Below are 20,862 nucleotides of genomic sequence, written 5' to 3'. Positions count from 1 at the left end.
TCCCAGAGTCTGTCTGTGCTGGTTAAACTCGTTCTGTAATTAAGGTCTTCTCCTCACACCACTGTCCCCTCACCACCCCCACCATAAACCCCAGGGGCTCTTTGAAGTAAACATCTCAAGCCAACCGCCCTCCTCCCATTCTGTAGTGCTGCCGCTAATTTTTAAAAAATGTAAATGCAGTCATGCCCCTTGGCTATGAAGAGATAAGCATGGTTTTAGCTGGAACTTTTGGATACGAGACTGTAAATCAAAGTCCCAAGAGCCAGAACCCATCTCCTGGTGGGTGGCTTAGTTGGTGGTTTACCGGGAGTGTGGAGTTGCATATTTCTTGCTGTGGCCCTGATGCACCCATATGTTTTCAGTGGGCTGTGCAGTGTGTCTTGTTCCTCAGCACAGCCTGAGCAAAAAAGCAGCGCTCTCTGTGCCTGTTCTGGATTGCGATACTACAGCCAGTGGGCTCGTTGCCCCTGAGCATCAAGGATCTGTGGTCTCCTGATAATTCTAACTCATGCTGTCTTGAAGAGAGTTTATCAAAAATTCAAATTTCTCGAGTCCACTACTAAAGAGTCCAGTTCAGTTAATCCAAAGCAGGGCCCAGGAATCTGGATTTGGTAAGTTTCTCAGTTGATTTCACTGCACGTGGTCTCTGGAATTATTGTCCCTAAATCCTCACAATTCACATTTCTATAAATGTGTAGGTTTTCAAATCCTGGCCAGAAGATATGAATAGTGCTATATTTCATTGTTATCCACACTTTCCCCACATTTTTAACTTCTCTGGAATTGGGATATGTCTTACAATTGATCATATGTTATAATTTTTTTTCATTTTAAAAAGTATTTATTTTTAATTGATTACAGTATTGGTTTGATTTCTGTCATACATCAACATGAATTAAACATAGGAGTATACATATGTCCCCTCCCTCTTGAATCTCCCTCCCACCTCCCATTTCGTGTTATAATGGAATTGGCAACTTTTATTTTCTTTCTTAGCTGTACATAAGATAATAGAACATATTTCAGTCTTTGGCATCTTAGGTTTGATGAAATACGGTACTTTGATGCTGAGTTTGTAGTTGATGGAAAATAAAACATTTCCACTATCCAAAGCTAGAATTGATACATTTTAGATTCCAGTTTCTCCATGCAGTGGTTAGTATTAAAAAAACAAACAAACAACAAAAAAAACCCCTACTGATGCATACATTGCTGTAGTCTAAAGAGAATAAGTAGTTTTGGAATTTAAAAAGTTTATTAAATTTTTGGTCAAAAATATGAATAAAATAAAAATAAAAATGAGATAGTTTCAACTAAATGCAGGCTCTCCATAAAGTTCAGTGTACAAAAGGTATTCTAACAATTGGCTTAAATTCTATAAGCAAAGCAAGCCTGCTGATAGTAATCAGCTCAGATTGAAAAATTAGCATTCTTATTGCAAAACCTTGAGTGAGGACAGGTCTCTGACTGCACAGGCTGTGCTATGTATCGCCAACACAGTAAGCCATACCCTTTGGGGTTTTTATCACCACATTTGCATTTCTGCCACCTAAAATAATTAAATATGCTGGTAAAGTTTGTCCTATAAAGTTTGACTATAAAGAAAGCTGAGTGCTGAAGAAGTGATGCTTTTGAACTGTGGTGTTGGAGAAGACTCTTGAGAGTCCCTTGGACTGCAAGAAGATCCAACCAGTCCATCCTAAAGGAGATCAGTCCTGGGTGTTCATTGGAAGGACTGATGTTGAAGCTGAGACTCCAATACTTTGGCTGCCTGATGTGAAGAGCTGACTCATTTGAAAAGACCCTGATGCTGGGAAAGATTGAAGGCAGGAGGAGAAGGGGATGACAGAGGGTGAGGTGGTTGGATAGCATCACCAACTCAATGGACATGAGATTGCGTAAACTCCGGGAGTTGGTGATGGACAGGGAGGCCTGGCGTGCTGCATTCCATGTGGTCGCAAAGAGTTGGACACAACTGAGCAACTGAACTGAACTGAAAGTTTGTCCTAGGAAAAACAAGCTAGAAACATTTCTTCCCCCTTTCCAAGTTCTTCTTAAATTGTCTGTTCATTTTCACCAGTATTTTCAAGTACATTTTCATATCTTAAACAGGTTAAGATAATTTTCTCTTCCTTTCCCTCCTTACTCATGTTCTTCTTTATCCTTTTCTCCTTTCGTGCTTTATGAAGTCTGTTATTCTATTAAGGGTCAGGTATGGGCATGAAGGGAAGATTCTAAGGCTTCTTGGCACACATTTTGTTTGCAGCTCCACTGTGCCTAAACTGACATTTGACATCAACCAATGATCACGGTCTAAAGTGAAAATATCCTTGAGGTCAAAACCAACAGGTTGTCCTGGCTCTGATGCTGTGTTTCAGCTCTCCTGTTTAATGTAGGTTCTGTCAACTGTGACATTATAAGCATTTTGAACCCGTTAATTCTTTGGTTTGGGGTGGGGTGGGGCGGAGGTGGGGTGTCCTGTGCATTATAGGATGTTTACCAGCATCCTGGTCCTCTACCCATTAAATGACACTAGCTCCTTCCCCCAGTGACTATCTAAAACATCTGCTACTAAGTCGCTTCAGTCGTATCCGACTCTGTGCGACTCCAGAGACGGCAGCCTATCCCATCCCTGGGATTCTCCAGGCAAGAACACTGGAGTGAGTTGCCATTTCCTTCTCCAATGCATGAAAGTGAAAAGTGAAAGTGAAGTCGCTCAGTCATGTCCGACTCCTAGCAATCCCATGGACTCCAGCCTACCAGGCTCCTCCGTCCATGGGATTTTCCAGGCAAGAGTACTGGAGTGGGTTGCCATTGCCTTCTCTGTCTAAAACATCTAGACATTGCCAAATGTCACCCAGGGAAGAAAATCATACCCCTTTGGGAATCACTGCTATAATGATTGTACCTGTCTGTGTTATATCAGAGCATGACACATAGTATTCTTTGTTTTTAAACAAAAAATCTTGGTTGTTTTTAGATTATAGCTAATAAGTCACAAGATAAGCTCATTACTGGGATAAGGAGATGCTGTCACTTAACCAGTTTTTCAGACTTATTTTAGAAAATGAGATCTATGAGAGAAGGCAAGAATGAAGTCTTCCAGCTTTAGAATATCCAGGTATGTACATTCGTAAATCTAGCCTGGAGCCAGTGGACATATCCCCAGGCAAAGGGAGAGGTTTTAGATGATTTTAGATATTATCAGTACTTGATTTGTGCCATTTTTACCTGTCTGGCAGTAAACCACACTTCTGATCTCTCAGAATTCACTACAAGAACTTCTTCAGGGTTTTAACTACCCTCTCCCATCGAGACTGAAGTTACTGAGAGGAGAAGGAACTTGGTCATTAGCTGGGAATGTCCCCCAAACAGAAGGGGAGCCAGGGGGTTGGTACACATGTGTGTCCAACATGTACATACACAACTGTGTCAGATTAGCACAGGTAGACGAGATGGCTCCAGATGCCAAGGAAGCAGACAGAGGTGCATTGTGTTTGAAGGCTAGGCTTTGAGACATCTGCTACTCTCACTTGCACTCCTTCTACAAATGCACACCTCACAGCAGAGGTTACAGGTGAAAGGCCGTGTTTCAAACTCAGCTATATTTCTTGAGCAGGTGTGTATTACTCACCTTTCTGCTGTAGAGATTCAGGAATGGGTGGAAGATATTATAAGTATAATGCTGTCAGGACAACGACAATATAATGTTGTCCCATTGGCTGAGAAGACTGTCACAACCACTTTAACTTGTGAAGTTTTAGCCTCATGCTGGGCCTGTTCCACTCACAGTCTTGGCAGTGGGATTTGGGGAGCTGATTGATGGCCTCCCAGTCATGCCTGGCTGTCTGCTCGTCTAAAAGGAGCTAACAACCAGTGCCGGGCTTGTGGGTAGAAGCCCACCACTCCATCAGCAGCACAAACGTGCCCTGCTCAGCCCAGGCGAGAATACAGGCTCTGCTCTTGGCACCGTTCCTGGAAGTGCAGAACAGACTTCTTTATTCCAGTCTCCAGGCTTCTGGCTAGCAAGGAACACTGCCTGGCTGTGAAGCATTTTACAGGATTATAACGGGTTGTGCCGAAGGCGAGTTCTGAAAGGCACTTTGTGCCGTTGCTTTGAGTAAAGCTGACTGTTCAGGCAGTGTTGTTCTTAAGCCCATAAACACACACACAGGCAGAATGGGGAATGCTGGGCTCCTGGGGCCACTCAGCTGGGCAGCACTGCAGAGTTGGACTGACTTCTCTCCACTGTGACACCAGCTTCGGGGGTGTGCTTGGGAACCCTCCTTTAGAGCAGCCTACTTTCTGACCAAGGCTTCGACCATAGACACTTCCGGTTGGAATACTGGGCAGATTGCCCAAACACCACATCTGCTGATGCTGGAGCAGCGCATCAGGCACACACGGGGGAGGCTCTGAAAGTGGAAATTGCATGGACTCAACAATACCCTTGAAAAGCCTCTGAGTGTCTCAGGGACCACATCCCTGCCTTGCATATACCCAAAATTGCTGGTTTCAGTTTATAGGCCTCATTATACCAAAAATATATGTCTTTAACTATCAAAATGTTATTTATGGTGGTGAGACACTCAAGCTGTGAGAGGCTTGGAAGCATCAGACCACCCAAAGGAAATCCAGATACCCATTTTTCCCTTTCACACTTATTTAAATTGTTACTGGCCATTAGCAATCTCTCTCTCTCTCTTCCTCTTTCTTTACCTCTGCCTAGCATAGACAATGGGAAAAACATAAGTTTGCTGCTCATATATTGTACCATGTATATTGATTGCTTTTTATGGTTCCATTCTTTGAAGAGGGGCAAAAAAAGTTTTAAGAACAAGTGGATATGGCAGCCTTTTCATCAAGCATTTTTATTATTCTTTGCTCTACGACACTTGTAGTTGAGGTTAAAGTCCCCTCTCTTCCTTAGGGTTGATTTATTACTACACTGTGCTTCCCAGCTGGCACTAGTGGTAAAGAACTTGCCTGCCAATGCTGGAGACATAAGAGACATAGGTTCGATCCCTGGTTTGGGAAGATCCCCTGGAGGAGGGCATGGCAACCCACTCCAGTATTCTTGCCTCAGAAATCCCATGGACAGAAGAGCCTGGCAGGTTATACAGTCCACAGGGTTGCGAAGAGTTGGAAACAAGTGAAGCAACTTTAGCACACACATGCAGATTTACATTACGCAGACTTCCTCCTTGGTCCTGAGAATCCTGCACTGAGTAGTCCAGCCCCAGGCCTGGCATAATTTACCAGAGTCACTCTCTTCTTCACCAAATGCTGGCTGTACACTCCCAATGGGAAGTCAATGCCAAGCCAGCTCCGCCAGGGTTCAAAGCCCATCTATGAAGGGACAATTTACTGGCCAGAGCCACCTGCCTAGTTGAGGCGGTGGGCCTGCAGGGGCCAGAGAATCAGGGAGGGAAAGGGAATGAGGAGCAAGCTTCAGCTCAAATCCTTGGCAGCCAGAGGAGCCCTGTGTGAGACTCTTGGTGGCAGGATTAATCAGGGGCTGCTTTGGTTGGTTGCCCTTGGATACAGGGCTGCCCCTCACTCCCCACCTCAAACTTGACCGGACTTGCAGTGAGCATCTATGAAGCTCTCCATCAGCACTGTTCAGGCTAAAAGGACAAAGCTGTGTTCAAGAATACAGGTAGGAGAAAGATTAGTAGTCCTGAGGTACTCTTTCCCATTCCAAACCTCCTTTTCAACCCCTCCTTTCCTACTGCTTTAGGGTATATATTCAAGGAGGAAGAAAAGTCAGGTGCTCTCTTCAATGTCAGTTGAACCCCACTCGTTCAACAGCTTCCTCTACATGGCTGGCAAGAGCGAGACTGGCAGAACTGGGCCAGATTCTCTTTGCTTCTGAAGGCAGTTTGTCCACACTGGCTGGGCAGGAAAGCAGGCACACTTAGTGCCAGCATGTGGGCTTGGTACCTGGGATGAAAGGGCTGTATACCATGAGGTTTCCTGCCTGGAAACTGGGAATTGCTGGATTGGGGGCTCAGCCGGAGCAGAGAGCACTTAAGCAGGGACTGGATATTTCCCTTCCCACCACCTCCTGCACACCTAAGATGTCAGAAGAATAGACCCCCACCTGCTGTGACCATGACTTTGATAGGAGGGGAAGAACACTCAACAGTGCAGTCTACAAAATAACTTTTGAGATAATGATCATTTTAATATTTTAAAAATTAATTTCTAATTTCCCAAGTAACAATTCATGTAAAAATTTTAAGAACATATTTGCTATAAATGTGAAGTTCTCCTTTGTACACTACCTTTAATTCCCCTGAAACTGGCTGCCTCCTTTCAGCCCCATAAAAATTTACTGTGCTGTGCTTAGTCGTTCAATCGTGTACAACTTCTTTGCGACCCCATGGACTGTAACCCACCAAGCACCTCTGTCCATGGGGATTCTCCAGGCAAGAATACTGGAGTGGATTGGCATGCCCTCCTCCAGGGGATCTTCCCAACCCAGGGATTGAACCCAGGTCTCCCGCATTGCAGGCAGATTCTTTACCATCTGGGCCACCAAAAATTTGCTGTGGTTACTTCCAAATGGTTTTCAATGGTATTTACCTACATTTCTCTATAGAAAATATATGGTATTCATTTGTAGATTTTTTTTTAACACAAATAGTATTATACTGCTTACTCTGCAATAGTTTTTTTTTAATTGAAGCTGATACCTTGGAGATCGTTCCATGCTGCACCCACAGGCCCATCTTCAAAATGACTGCAACTGAGTGGTGTTCCACAGTGATGAGAGTTTATTTAAGCACTCCCTAATGGTGGATGTTGCTTCCCTGGTGACTCAGTGGTAAAGAATCTGTCTGCGGTGCAGGAGATGCTGGTTTGATCCCTAGACCAGGAGGATCCCATGGAGAAGGAAATGGCAACCCACTCCAGTAGTGTCAGCTCATCACTGGACAGCTTTGTCTGGACACACCCCGTCAGATTCCTCTTGTGAGTGGCAGGCAGCCTCTTACCAGCCTCTTCATACTTAAAAGTGGGTGCAGAGGACAGGGCTCTAGGATACTTTTTGGAAGTGATGGAAAGGTTTTGTGTCCTGATTATGGAGGTGGTTATTCTAGTGTTTACATTTATTAAGACTCAATTAACGGTACAGTAAAATGGGAGCATTTTACTCTTTGTAGATTACACTCCAATGACATATACATATACTCCATATATATGTATATGGAGAGACTGGCTATGAGTAAGGCGAGGCAGAATACCGCTTCTTCTTAATATGGGCTTTTAAAGAGCTTACTTTCCCCCAAGGCCGCTTGCCTCCTCCCGGCTTCGCCCCAGCCTCCATTCTGTCCGCTGCCTCTTCCACCCAACGAGGGCCAGGGAGCCCGAGCGGACCTGACACTTAAGCTGCGGGGCCCCGACTTCGAGGCCTGCGGGAGGAAGGGTCCAGCGGCCAGATACCCTCGCTGCTCGGGAGACGGCTTCCGCGGGGCGGCACCTGAGCGCTCGCAGGACGTGTAGGGGTCGGGGCGGGCCCTGGAGAGGCCCCGCCCACTCCCCGCCCAAGACAGGCGGGCTTTGTCTAGGCCCCGCCCCCTTCTAGCCTGTGCGCCTGAGTCTGTTGGAGCTAGGCTAAAGAAGCCGGCTGTCAGTCTCTGTAGCCGCCGCCGCCGCCGCCGCCAGCACCGTGGAGCTGGGACCCCCTTTCGCCGGGGAGTTTTGTGGTCTTATCGGATCAGTGGTGACATCCCAACGGGCAGGCCCGGCAGCCGCCATGGTAGCCAAGGATTACCCCTTCTACCTCACGGTCAAGAGAGCGAACTGTAGCCTGGAGGTACCCCCGGCCAGCAGTCCAGCCAAGGACGCCGAGGTAGGGCCTCCACCTGGACCTCTCTGGGCATCTCTTACTCTTTCCACTCCCTCTCTGTGTCTCTGTTTCCCATCTCTCACTCTGTGTGTTCCTCTTTCTCTCTCTCTCTCCATCTCTCATACACTCTGTCTCCCTGTCTTCATCTCTAACTCTTGTCTTTATCTCATTGCCTCCCTTCCACCCCCTCTCTGTGGAGAATGCCACCTCCTCTGTCCCCATCTCTGCCCTTGCCTCTCTCTTGCATCCTGCAGGGCTCACAGAATGTGGATCCTCTCCACAGAGGGACTTTCTCATACTGCATCAATGGGCTCGGTCGTCAGGGAAGAGCTACCCTTTTAAAAGCACAGGTTTCCTCTTGCAGGAGGTTTGGGGGAGGGCCGGGGAACATTCTTGAGGACCCCTTGGGACCTCTCACCTGTCAGGCTTGGACTTGCAGCTGTTTGGCAGCAAAGACAGGACACAGCACCTCTGCTTGTCCCTGTGGCCAGTGGGAGTCATTCAGTTGGGGGTCTGGGAGCTAAATGAGTAATTTGAATGTGTCACATGTGGCTTCTGAAAATGAATTAAATTCCCTGGGGCAGTGGGAAGCTGTCTTGGAAGACTGGAAGCATTTTTCCTTCTGGTAACTCTCCTGTACCAGGAGGGTGAGGTGAGGGAGTCCTCCTGGCTGGTGTTTAGTCTGCCTTTTCCTCCTGTGTGTTTTATCTCTGGCAAAGAGCTCACTGGCCTTAAAGGTTGGATTCAGGTGGAGGAGAAAGTGTCTCTTTCTTTCTTTGAGGGTCCTGGGGAATACAGTTGCTTTCATTAGACTGCACTTTTGCTGTGACTAAGCTGTAGTGGGATCCACAGGACCCAGATCATCATTTCCGCTGATGTGTTTCTGGGAGATCTCCACTCTGCCCCCACCATGAGGGGGAAAGTCTGGGGGAAGGGGTGCTTCCGGCCTTGTCACAGTGCTTTTGGGGGTCCACCCACCTGCCACCCTTGGGTTTGCTTAGCTGTGTGCAGTTGGTTCACCGAATTATGTATATTTGGGAGAACAGTATCAAAGATTCATTGCCTCTAACAAGAGCTGCTCCACACTGACACAACTCTATAAACAGTTTCAGGTTGTAATCAGCTTTCTATAAGTTGAGTAGAGACTAAATTCTCACCCCTGTCCCACACCTCAGTTCACTTGTATATTTTCACAAAGGGCTTTTGTTCCCAGCAGCTGTGGAAGTGTGATGGTCTTAGTAGTGTTTGGGCTCTTACTGAAGTTTTGACAGGACAGCAACTGCACAGAATTCAGGTTGTGCAGGCTTAGAATAGATATATGATCTTTTCAGTGGGAACTTCACAATTTAATGAATGTAGGGACAGTGAAGCTAATGTCTGCTCAAATTCCTTTTGGAAGGAAGCAAAGCATAACCGAGTGTAATTAGTAAATCGAATTGAGTCAAAGAAAAGAATAATGAGGATAGCTCTAGACTCTGGTCCTTTCCTGCTATCACTTAGTCCTATATTTTTGTACAGTTTGACTAAAGGTGTAGGTGTAAAACCCACATGCTTCATTTTTTCTTATTCTTTTCTTATTTATTAAAATATATATATATCTGTATCTCACAAATGTGATATGAGAAGTGTATCACCAGAAGTCAAATACTAATTTTCTTCATGCTAGCTGGATCCAGATTGTGAAATGTGACTTAATTTCCTTTTATGGGGATGTTCTGGTATAGGAATAAGGGTGGGAGAGGAACAATTTTTTAAATAGTTGGTAATATTTTTCAGGTATCACTATTTAGGATTTTCCCCCTAGTGGTTAAATCAGAGTAGAAGTATCTTGTATACTATATACTCCAAGGAGGCAAATCCAGGACATCCCCTAGCTTCATTAATCTGGCATTTCGCTTCCTGATAATGGCAATAGGCAGAGTTAGAAAAAGAAACCTAAGTGATGTGGGGGCTTGTTTTCTGTTTCAATATCAGCTCAGAAGACAGCCCTCCTTTGCAGGCCTCACTTCTCCACAGGCAGTTAATTAAAATATATTTGCTACCAGCAGGTGTCGTCAGCATTTGTGTTTAAAAAACAGCATATGCTAGTTGGTCTTTTGAAAAACATGATTATATCCTTGTTTATAAGCTAGGTATGGACTGTTGGTTCCAATACAGGTAGTTTTTCAGGATCATTTTCTTTGTGGAAAGAAGGTGGTTTTGCTGAAAAGGATTGGCCAATCCAAAGTCCTTTTCAACCTTCAGGGGTAGCTGAAGCAAAGCACCTGTGCCCTTTAGCACATAATGACTGTTCCTTCAGAATTTGCCGTGAGGAAGACAGTGGGCACACAGTGATGCACGGGCAAGTGCCTTCTAGCATTTGTTCCTATTCTTGCAGCAAGTGTGCTGGGCAAGGCTCATGGGGAAGGGGCGGGTGTCACTAATGTGCATTTGATACCATGAGTAAAAAAACAGACATTTTCTTGAAAACACATCATAACAAAATTTCTACTCGGGATTAAATGCTTTGTACATTTTTTATTTCAATGATAGTTTTCAGTGATAGAGAAAAATGATATAGTTTAAATATTTATCTTCTTTAAATTATCTATTTTAAATATTAAAATTATTCTGCATGGATTATGCTATTAATAAAATGTGGCTCCTTAATCTAGTATTTCTTATGACACAGGTATATGAGTTTGGTTGCAGATGTTTAATTTTAATATGACAACCAACTTGATCCTCCCAGCTCTAATCATTAACCATGAAATCTAAGGAGCTTAGTTCATCTTAGTCCAGTAGCACTAGACTTTGATGGAGAAACAGTATCACATGAGCATCGTTAAGCTTATTTCTTCTGACTCAATGCAACTTTGTTCCATTGATCTTTATATATATATATATTTAATGGGTACTTCTCATGCCAGGAGGAACTGATTTTTCTAGGTATTATTAAGTGCTCTGAATACCTGATTAAGTCACTCAAAGAAAAGTTGTTAGTCCTAATGAATTACACTGATCCTAAGTCAGAAGTCACTGTTTTCCCATGGGGAGGTTTGCTTTTCAGGAAAGAAAGCTCAAACGCGTGTATATGTTGGCTAAGGAAGCTGGAGCCTGGTGAGAAGGTTTTAGGTGTTTGGGAGTCCATTTAATGAAAATACAAAGTGGTGACTCTGTTATTTTCTTTCTAAGAATATATCTGACAATATGATGAACAGCTTACTTTTGGTTTTAAGATTCACTGTCTCAGATGTCGATCTAGTTTAGGCCATATTTAGTTAGTGATGTTTATAGTCATTGCTTTTGTCTCTCTTGTATATGTCCCTGACTTGTCCCTTTGTTCTAACTTTGACTCAGCCAGTAACTTTATGTGGAACCTTGGAATGACCTAGAAATGATGGAATTCTATTCTAAGTACCACATTTAATGTCTTGTTTGAGAACCCAACCATGTTGTAAGAGTAACATAAAGCAAGTATTGCTCTGCTCACTTTATGCATAAAGACACTGAGGGGAAGTGACTTGCAGAAATCCACTGAGCAAACCAGCAGTTAAGCCAAGACCCAGTGCCAGGTTTCCTGATGGATTCAGTCTAGGTTTTAATACCAGTGTATCCTGTGGCATCTAAGGATGTTTACCTCTGTGAAGAAAAAAGGGGGATGCAAAACAAAAGCCATGTAAAGTGCTTTAAAACACATTCTTCTGGGTACATAATCTTGAGCACTTTATTAACTGAGGAGGTACCTTTAAAGTTTCTGTTTTAAAGGGCAAGGTAAACTCTGTGCCCCACCATAATTTATGCCCCCAGTCAGTCCACAGGTGTATTTGAAATATATGCATCTGGAGCTGTGTTCCTTACATGCCAGCTGGAGAGCTAAGGGGGTGAGCTGGATTCTAGTGATTTATACATTTCTTGGAATTTGTATCATACAGTGTTGAGCTGACCATTTATACAGCCAACTACATGGAAATAGCTCCAAGGAGTTATTGCAGTTGGAATCTTGATTTCATCAGGTGATTAATTAGACTCCATGAATCGTGCAACCTCAGATGGTTCTGGATGGGAGCCTCATGGACAGTGAAGGTCTCTGACTTGCTGGCAGGAGCCTAGTATAGTCATCGGCCATGGTTCTCTTGGGGATTGGTATCTTGGGGATCCTGGTCTTCCAAGATGCCTGTGAACTAGGAGTAGGTTTATTAGAGAAAAAATATGCTGATATGTACATTTGAGGCTGTTCAGGGCATCAACTCTGGAATAAGACTGTCCAGGTCCCAGTGCCATCTCCACTACCTGCTGGTGATGTGGCCTTGGACAGTCTCCTGTGCTTTTCTCAGCCCCAGTTCCCACAGCTGTAAAACAGGCATGATGATGGCGCTACCATAATGAGATGATTCATGTACAGGGCTAAGCACATGGGAAGTGCCCCATAAACAGCATCATCATCAAGACCTCTGCATCACAGAAAATTTCCTAAAACAATTTTAAGAAACATGATCACCATCCTTATTCCCCAAATGCTGTTTTATGCACAGCCGTGCAACAGGGGTCTGACTGTAAGTCCTCTAAGCATCCTTACAATGATCCAATGAGGTTGTTGTAACTGCCCCCCCACTTTTATTTTAGAAGAAACTGAGGCTCAGAGCTGGGTAGTGGCCCTTCCAGGATGGCTGAGCCGGTAGCTGGAGGAGCCAGTATTCATACCCCAGTCTGACCCCAAAGTCTGTACTTTCCCAACCACATCATATTGCCTCTAAATGACTAAATCGCCAGTCTCCTCACCACATAACACATGAAGGGTGAGCATGCCTGCCAGAGCAAATTGCCTCATGGTCAAAGGCCCATTTTTTCTCTGAGTGCCTGGAAGGGAGACCCCACCATTAGTGAGTGCGCCTGGAAGCCACATCATAGAGTGGCCACGACCCACAGGAGTGAGTTTTACAAACCTTCACTTGGGAGGGCTCTGGTAACTTCCGTTTTGTGTTTCTCAAGACCACGGAGCTAGTCTTTGGCAGAATTCCGCATGCTCAGCACTGTGGAGGTGACACTGTTAGTTCTGCAATTAGTCATTTTGCTTATCTGCATTAACCACCAGCCTTCCACATAAACTAGTAACTTGGAAGCTTCTGACCACCATCTGGATATTTGCAAATTGTGTCATTTTCTTAAGATACTTTGTGATTGCTTGTAAAATTCTGGACCAGTGCCACTATTTTCATAACAACCAAATGAAAATAAGTTACTGATCACAGGCGAATTTTACAAAATCCTATGTACATGTAATTGTTACTAATGGTGTGTGTGTGTTTGGAAGGGCTCCTTCGTTTGTGGTGTGTGCACACAGTTGCCTTCCATAATTTGTCAGCTCCGGTAACGGGTACACGGCTCACACAAAATGAGGAAATTGGTGTGATTGCACGGCCATTTATCATTGTTGTGTTGGCTCATGGACTATTAGGAGTAAAGGCCAGTGGTTTCTAATGCCTTCAATTTTTTATGACTTGACACTGGTTATTAGCTAAGAAGAGGCTATTAGTCAAGAAAGGCCTCCAAACCTTTGGCTAGAAAAAGAACGGATCTTTTAAAGTCTAGAAACACTTGTGCCTGGTCCTTCTGTGTTTGGGTCATTGTGTCCTTTTGCAAGAAGGCAGCTGATTCTTAGTCAACTCAATTAATGGGAGCTAAACCAGAAACCTTAACGGTAAGTTCACTTTTTAAAGTTTTATTTTTCTGGCTCTTAAGATGAGGAGGAAAGGAGTAGCAAAACAGGCTTTTTTCCGGGGATTTATGAAACAAATAAACAAAACCAGCCTCTAGGAAATGACCCAGGGTCATTGAATTAGAGAACCTGAGTGTTTGGGAAAGGCCTATTGAAAACATGGAGCCCAGTTCTCGTCCACTGCTGGGATCCTTTCAGTCTCAGTTCAAACACTTCCAGGAACCTTCCAAGCCTATACATTGCATCTTTGTTCATTGTGGATCATGAGAAAATCTTTTCTTAATTGTAACATTCCTTTCTCAAGCTGAATATTATACAATGACAGTTTATCTCTGTCAGTATCTTCTCTCTCCCTGTCTACTCCTATTCCACAAATGTGTGCTCACACTCGCACACACACCTACCCACACCACACTCCTCCCCCAGATGCCTGTCTTCTCCTGACTAGACATCCTGGTTCCTCTAACTTTTCCAAATGGGACATAACGTCCAAACTCTCTTCCTTGCTTGTTTCCATTGGACATCCTCAGTGACCTCTTGAGTACTGACCAGCCTAAAGACACTATATGATGTTATATCAACAAACAAGATTGTTTTTATATTTAGTGCACTTTTTAGAGAAGAGGAGTAGACTGATAACATTGAAAAAGACTTTTGAAATAGAGATGACAGACAAAAGATTAATCTTTGTAATCTACATAATTCATGGAGATATAAAAGAAGACTCCAAGATATCCATTGACAATTGGGCAAGAAGATAATAACAGGCAGTTCACATTACAAAAGTAACGTTATTTTAAAAGTTCACTCCAATAGAAATTGTAGAAATGAAAAGGCAAATAATTTTAAGATACTATTTCATACCTAATTGATGTCACAAGTACTTTAAAGACATGATAAAAGCCAAAGCTGGGGATGCTGCAGAGAAATAAAATACTTCTGTGTGCGGTAAGGAGACTTTTCTGTGCATATTAAAAGGCAAAAATGGTTCTAATCTTTGCACCCAGCATTCTAACTCTTGTGGGAATAAAGCTATGTGTCCAGAGTTGTTCATAATGACGTTATATGCAATAATGGTCATGTTTTATGTTTATGCATTCTGTAGGTTTCAAAATACTTTTTTATTCTTTGCCTCACCTGAGTATAATAACCCTCATTTTAAAGATAAGAATATACCATGAGTCAGAGAGATTCAATAATTTCCCCAGGATCACACAGCCAGGACTGGCAGAGCTGAAAGCTTTAAGTCTGATCGTCTGGTTCCAGGCAAACACCCTTTCCTGCTTACTTATAACAGCCAGAAGAGCCAGCAACCTCTCTGACCTTTGAGAAGGAGATGGCTCCATGTGCCATGGCCTCTGGGCCAGGGATCAGTGACATCATTTGAGCCATTCCACACTAGCAAACAGAAATACCCTAGTGTTCCTGAGAGAATTGGAGAGGCGGAAAGTTGAGCATAGTTCTATAGATGATATAACCAACGTAACTATACATGTGTGCACATGTGTAGGGAGGTGGGGGAAGGGACCTTTCGGTCAGAGCACCCCCCTTCCCGTCTCATTGTGCTCACTCTAGCAGTGGTGCCGAGTGTTCTGATAGCAGTCTGTTGTTTTCATGTGCGCTCTCTCCTTTGAACCGTGCACCAGCTTAGGGACCTGCACAAGGCACGGCCTGTCTTGGAAACAGAGATTCAGAGAGATCAGGAGGCAAGCCTAAAATGCTGGTCCCTCCTTGACTAGCCTTAACCTCTTGGCACACCAGAATGTTGGCTTAAGCCAGTCATGTTCCTGAGTGAGGTTGGTTGTAAGCAGCACTGTTTTAGGCGTGTTCAGAGTGAACCACATTAAACTTAACCTGAACACTGCATGCCTCAGCTGGGGGCTGGTGGACTTGTGGGCCCTTCCCTTGGCCTGAACTCCTACAGGTCCAAGTGCAAGGCTTGGGCTTGTGCTTAGTCACTCAGTCATGCCTGACTCTTTGCGACCCCATGGACTATAGCCCACCAGGCTCCTCTGTCCATGGGGATTCTCCAGACAAAATACTGGAATGGGTAGCCACTCTCTTCTCCAGGGGATCTTCCCAACCCAGGGATCAAACCCAGGTCTCCTGCATTGCAGGCAGATTCTTTACCATCTGAGCTACCTGGGAAGGAAATGTGAGATCCCTGTTAGAATAAACAGGAAGCCCACAAAGAAGAGACACAAACTTCTCTGCATGTAGATGACATCCCTTAAAATGATGTCTTTCTGAGCTCTGCAGATGTAATTTGCATCAGAAGTGATAATTAAATGGTAATAACAAATAGAGTATTCCCCCAAGGGTACTGTTTCCATAGATACCACTAGACCTGGCAACCTGATTGAATTAGATAAAACTGAGAGCTTATGTCAGGACCTTGAAAAAAAAAAAAAAAAAGTTAAATGTTTACCAGTTGCCATACATTGTCAGATTCGAAACTTTGGAGTCTTACTAGAGGAAGAAGCTGCAGAGGGGAAAAGGGAACAGGCCATTGGGCAGAGGGAGATGGAGTTGGACAGGATGGCCAAAGGGACTGAGTGATAAAGCTTCCCTCTGTGCTTCCTGGCCCTGACACAAGGCCTGTGCAAGCTCCCTCCTCACGCACATTATCTTATATTGCAGTGCTAACGTTTCATAATCCCCCAGTGATGTAAGCTTGTCAAGAACGACCCCCGGCAAACAGAGGGACGATAATTAAAGGTCACTGGTGAAGACGAGTGTTCTTATTTTTGACTTCACAGAGGTGGGGTGGGGGTGACCCATCTGTATCCTGTTAGGTTTTGGCCGCCTTGGTTCATTTTCTCACACCTCGGCAGCCATCCTCCTTGCTGGTAGGTGACTGCTTGGTGCTTCTGGGTGTGGTCTTGCAGAAGACCACTGTGGAGAAACCACTGTGAAGAAGGAAATAGACTGAAGGCGAAAAAATTGATGGTAGATGACGTGTCAACCACAGATGCATAGTGAAGAGCCCTAGCCTTCGCCTCAGCTGTTTGATGGAGCCTTTTCAGAGAGCTTTGAAGGAGACAGCATCAGAAAAGATACCTGATTTTCTCTTGTCAGTCTCCAAATGTTTTGTGCCCAGGCTGTAACAGTTTAGAAGAATGAGCACTGTTCTGGCCCAATATCAAGAAACCTTTGCTTTGTAGGACTCTTAAGTGCTCACCTGAATTTCTTCAGCAGCAACTATTTCTAAGCTGGTTCTTAGAAGAGTTTCACTACCAGCTGGGAACAGGGTGTTAGCAGGCTTAACTTCTTGGAACCTCAGCATCTTTGTTGCTGAATGAGTAGACCGGGTTAGACCATTATTTCCCAGAAGATGGGTTTCATAACATTTGTGGTAGCTCAAATGATATAGGACTAGGTGACCCGGAGACAAGATACAAAACAGCTTTGAATCACTTTCCCTTTCCAGTTCCCTTCTGATCTTTCTCATTATGTGGAAGAGAAAGGTTCCTTTGGAGCTAGTGTCTTTAATGCCTCTCTGACACTTGCTAATTTCCCTTTTTAACAAAGCACAAGCCTCAGGCAGGCAAGCATCTGTAACAGAAATTTAACAGTGGGGGTTCATTTTCTAAAAAAGTAGTTCCTATTTATGGCAGCTGATAGTGATTTTCTGTTTAAGACAACGATAGAGTTGATTTTTACAATACATTTACTTAAATAAAAGAAAAAAGTGAGTAAGGAAACATTATGTAATAGCTCAGGGGACATGCACATAGAGCAAAAAAAATTGCTGTGATGAAACCAAGGGGGTGGAAACAGTGCATTGTTGAGTTTTGAGACCTTTCTAGGACTAGCACTCTGCCACAAAAATTTCCAAGTTTGGGTACAGTGACTTACAGACTAGAAACTTGGGCTTTAAGCATAGAACCCGGATTTCAGGTATTAAGATTTTTAAATAGATCAAAGCTGGCTTAGAATGTGACATAGAAAATTATTATGAACTAGTTGCTAGCCAAGTAAAAAAAATGAAATTGGATTTCTATTCTAAGAAGAAAAACCTTTTTTTTTTTCTTTTTCTTTTCAAAACTTCAAGTAAAAGTTCCAAAGTTCCAACCAAAATCATCCTTTCTTCTTCCTTTTCCCCTTCACCCCGAGGGAAGGGATGGAGCAAGATCACATTTTAATTTGGGGCAGCCATCGAGTGTCATGGTTAGAAAGTTGGATTTGAAGGTCAGACTGAGCTGCACTTGAATCCCAAACTTGGCCACTTGTGAGCAAGAGACCCTGCAACAATGACTCATCCTCCAAGCCTCAGTTTCCTCATCTGTACAATGGGAACTTCCAGGGGAGTTGTAGAGATGAAATGGGGCATGCTGGGGGCATCCACAGAGCAAGTGCTGCACAGGCCATTAGCCACAACCGCATCTGTTTTCCCCATCCATATGTTGAGCAGGAGCTGTGGATAAACATCCCTATCAAGTGATGTGCTGGGAGGTCACTTCTTCCTTTTAAGAAACGTCCACCCGGTTTCCCAGGGATCCAAGTTGGCACTGGGCGTTATTTTTGAAAAAACAAGATGTTCCAAGCACACTGGCAAGTTTCACATTTATCCCTGCCAGGTAGGATGAAAAAGTTTAGTGTGGTTTTCTAGTGTTCCAATAACAACTGTCCCACAGAGGGTGTGGTATGAGCTCTGGGTAGAGAGGGACCCTGCTCATGGGAGATGAGGGGTGTGTTGTTGCCCTAAAGGCCAGCCCCCACCTGACACGTTTCATCTGGGAACCTCACCCATGTTTGGACCACAGACGGAGACCCAGGGAAGGTGAGGAGGATTAGGTTGCTTTGGGGGTTTTTCATGTTGTATTCATTAACAGCACACTTTAATTATAAACAGGTTGTTTGTTAGAAGTTGGCAAAGAGTTGGACAACTAAAAATGACTCCCAGTGCTGTTTGATTGTCAGTAAATATTTGTTGGGACCAGACTCTAGCTAGCTTTTTCTTTTTTTCTTCTTTCTGGGTTTAAAGAAAAGAAGGGCATGCTTTGACCCTCAAGGAATTTTTCCTTGAGTTTGATGAGGTCATTCACAACCCTAAAGTACTGGCAGTGATTATCAATCAGTGGAACACTGGTTGGAAATGTGGCAGCCTCGGTGGGGAGTTTGGCAAATGGGGAGGGGAGGCAGTGCTGGGAGGGGTCATCCGTTGAGCCCCCTGGTGCTTGATGTTACCCACCAGTCCCCTGGCCTGCCCTGAACACCAGCTTGGCACCCGGGTGCCTGGCCAGGCACTCTTAAGATGTGAGGGGAGCACACAAAAGGCGTGCTGATTCCTGAATTTCAGGACTTGGATGTCGAACCAACGTTCCTACTTTTTCACCCTTTCCCTTAGTCCCTTCTGCCTCTACAGTCTTTGATTTCTTCAGGGCTCCTGACCCTTGGCTTAGGAAACAGCAGTGCTGTGGTTTAAAATCAAGCCTTGCAGAGAGTCGCAGCCTTGGGCTCAGTCCTGGCTCTATCACTCACTACCAGCTCTGTGACCTCAGGCAGAGTTTTTAACCCCTCTGAGCTTCAGTTGCCTGGTTTGTGAAATGGGTGTATTAGTAGTACTAACGTAAGTGAAATCAAGGAAATCATGCATGGAACATACTTTGACAAAGCCTGGCTCAAAATCGCCTGTCGGTATCATTACTGTTGCAGGGTGCTCAGTTGTGTCCCACTCTTTCCGCCCCTGTGAACAGTAGCCCACCAGGCTCTTCTATCCATGGAATTTCCCAGGCAAGAATACTGGAGTGGGTTGCCATTTCTTTCTCCAGGGGATCTTCCCAACCCAGGGATCAAACCCATGTCTCCTCCATTGCCAGGCTTACCGCTGAGCCACCTGGGAAGCCATTTATTACTATTAATGTAGTTGTTATTGTAAGAGAAATTTGCATATCCTGTCTGGGAAAGCTTTCAAGTCGAGAGCTGAACTTGAATTTCAGCTCTGCCAATAACTACTGGGTATGACTTGGGGCAAGTCACCTCACTTCTCTGAGCACCTGCTTCCTCTTCTATAAAATGGAGTGATGGGATTGCTGTGTGGCACAGATGAGTGACTGCGTGTGCCGGCTCTGGCCAGAGGAGACCCCATGGATCTTGGTACCTCCTCCTCCCCATCCAGGGTCTCCCGTTGGCTGCACAGGGCTTCCTTCTCTTCTTCTTCTTCTTCTTTTTTTTTTTTTTTAATTTTTATTGTTGTCTTTATTATTTTAATCCTGAGGTATCTTTTTGTTTTAAATTGAGGTTATGTTGGTTTACAACATTATCTAAGTTTCATGTGTGCAACATTATATTTTGACTTCTGTGTACGCTCTTTGACTTCTGCATAGTCGCCAACAAAAGTTTCATCTCCATCCATCACGGTAGAGCTGACCCCCTTTACCCATTTTGCAATCCTCCCACCCTCTTCCTCTCCTTCTCCTCTTGACAAAATCAGAAGAGAATTACATCTGGGTCGGGGTGGAACGACCTTTTTCCCTGTTTCTAGAAAATTGCTAGAAGCTCACAGAGTGACTGAACTAACTCAGTAGGTCGCTCAGGGCCCTGGCAGCATGTAGTTTACGTAGCTGCAATTCTAGAGGCTTGGCTGGGCTGGGACAGCCCCTTGCCACCCCTCTGCACAGACCTGCTTTGTAAATTCAGGAGTGGTCCAGAGACTGACCTCTAAGTGATGGGGCAGAAAGAGGGAGTATCTTCTGGTGAATGGCCTTCCCCTCATCCCTGAGGGTGCTTGGGGATTGGGAGGAATCTGTCAGCTTAGACCCTCACCAGTCTCCTGGAGGAGCCCTTCCCTCTAGAGCTGGCCAGTGCTGGCAAGCCCATGGGAACTTTGCCCCTTTCTGCCACAGGAGCACTTGACTTCAGGAATAAAGAACATTTTTCTTTTACCACAAAACTGCCCTTGTCTTTCCTAGAAACTTTTACTGGCAGCCCTTACCACTGAATCTCCAGTGGCAAAACTAAACAACCAAATCATAGATTTGTATTTACTTCTTTTAAGTCAGCTGCCCTTTTTTATTCATTTGCCCTCATGTGTCTTTGTAATTGAAATGAACCATGTGTGACTGGGGTACAGGGCTGGGGTTTGGATGTTTTTGCCTGCTTTGTCAGTGTGATGCAGTCTTTTTCAAATGCACAGTCTTCTGAATTTTAATAGACTGTGGATAATGATACATCTGGTTGCATATTAATTGCTGAGAGTTGGAAATAACACATAATCACTGTGTTCCAAGGTTGCAAGTGTACAGCAGTGGGAGCCAGGGTTTGTTATGAGGCTTTGGAAAAATACATTGTTAGTGGGCATGATTTAATT

At 44.4% G+C, this 20,862-nt stretch overlaps 1 protein-coding gene across 5 annotated transcripts in view; it reads left to right on the top strand.

The window, feature by feature from the left end:
• ARHGEF3 (Rho guanine nucleotide exchange factor 3) overlaps positions 1-20,862 on the top strand; it is a 306,250-nt gene that overhangs the window by 231,472 nt on the left and 53,916 nt on the right. The window contains exon 1 of one of the 5 annotated variants that reach the window (XM_040246417.1): positions 7,600-7,855. The exons of 3 other annotated variants lie outside the window; for them this stretch is intronic. In XM_040246417.1, the coding sequence (XP_040102351.1) occupies positions 7,760-7,855 (96 nt within the window). In that variant the 5' untranslated portion in view covers positions 7,600-7,759. Of the gene's footprint in view, positions 1-7,599; positions 7,856-13,388; positions 13,533-20,862 lie in introns of those variants that run through there. One more of the 5 variants, XM_040246418.1, reaches the window with a different exon arrangement.

The sequence above is a fragment of the Oryx dammah genome, unplaced genomic scaffold (genome assembly GCF_014754425.2).
Source record: "Oryx dammah isolate SB20612 unplaced genomic scaffold, SCBI_Odam_1.1 HiC_scaffold_9, whole genome shotgun sequence".
Taxonomy (NCBI): domain Eukaryota; kingdom Metazoa; phylum Chordata; class Mammalia; order Artiodactyla; family Bovidae; genus Oryx; species Oryx dammah.
Note: the sequence above shows the minus strand (reverse complement) of the source record. Positions and strands in the feature narration are given on the sequence as shown.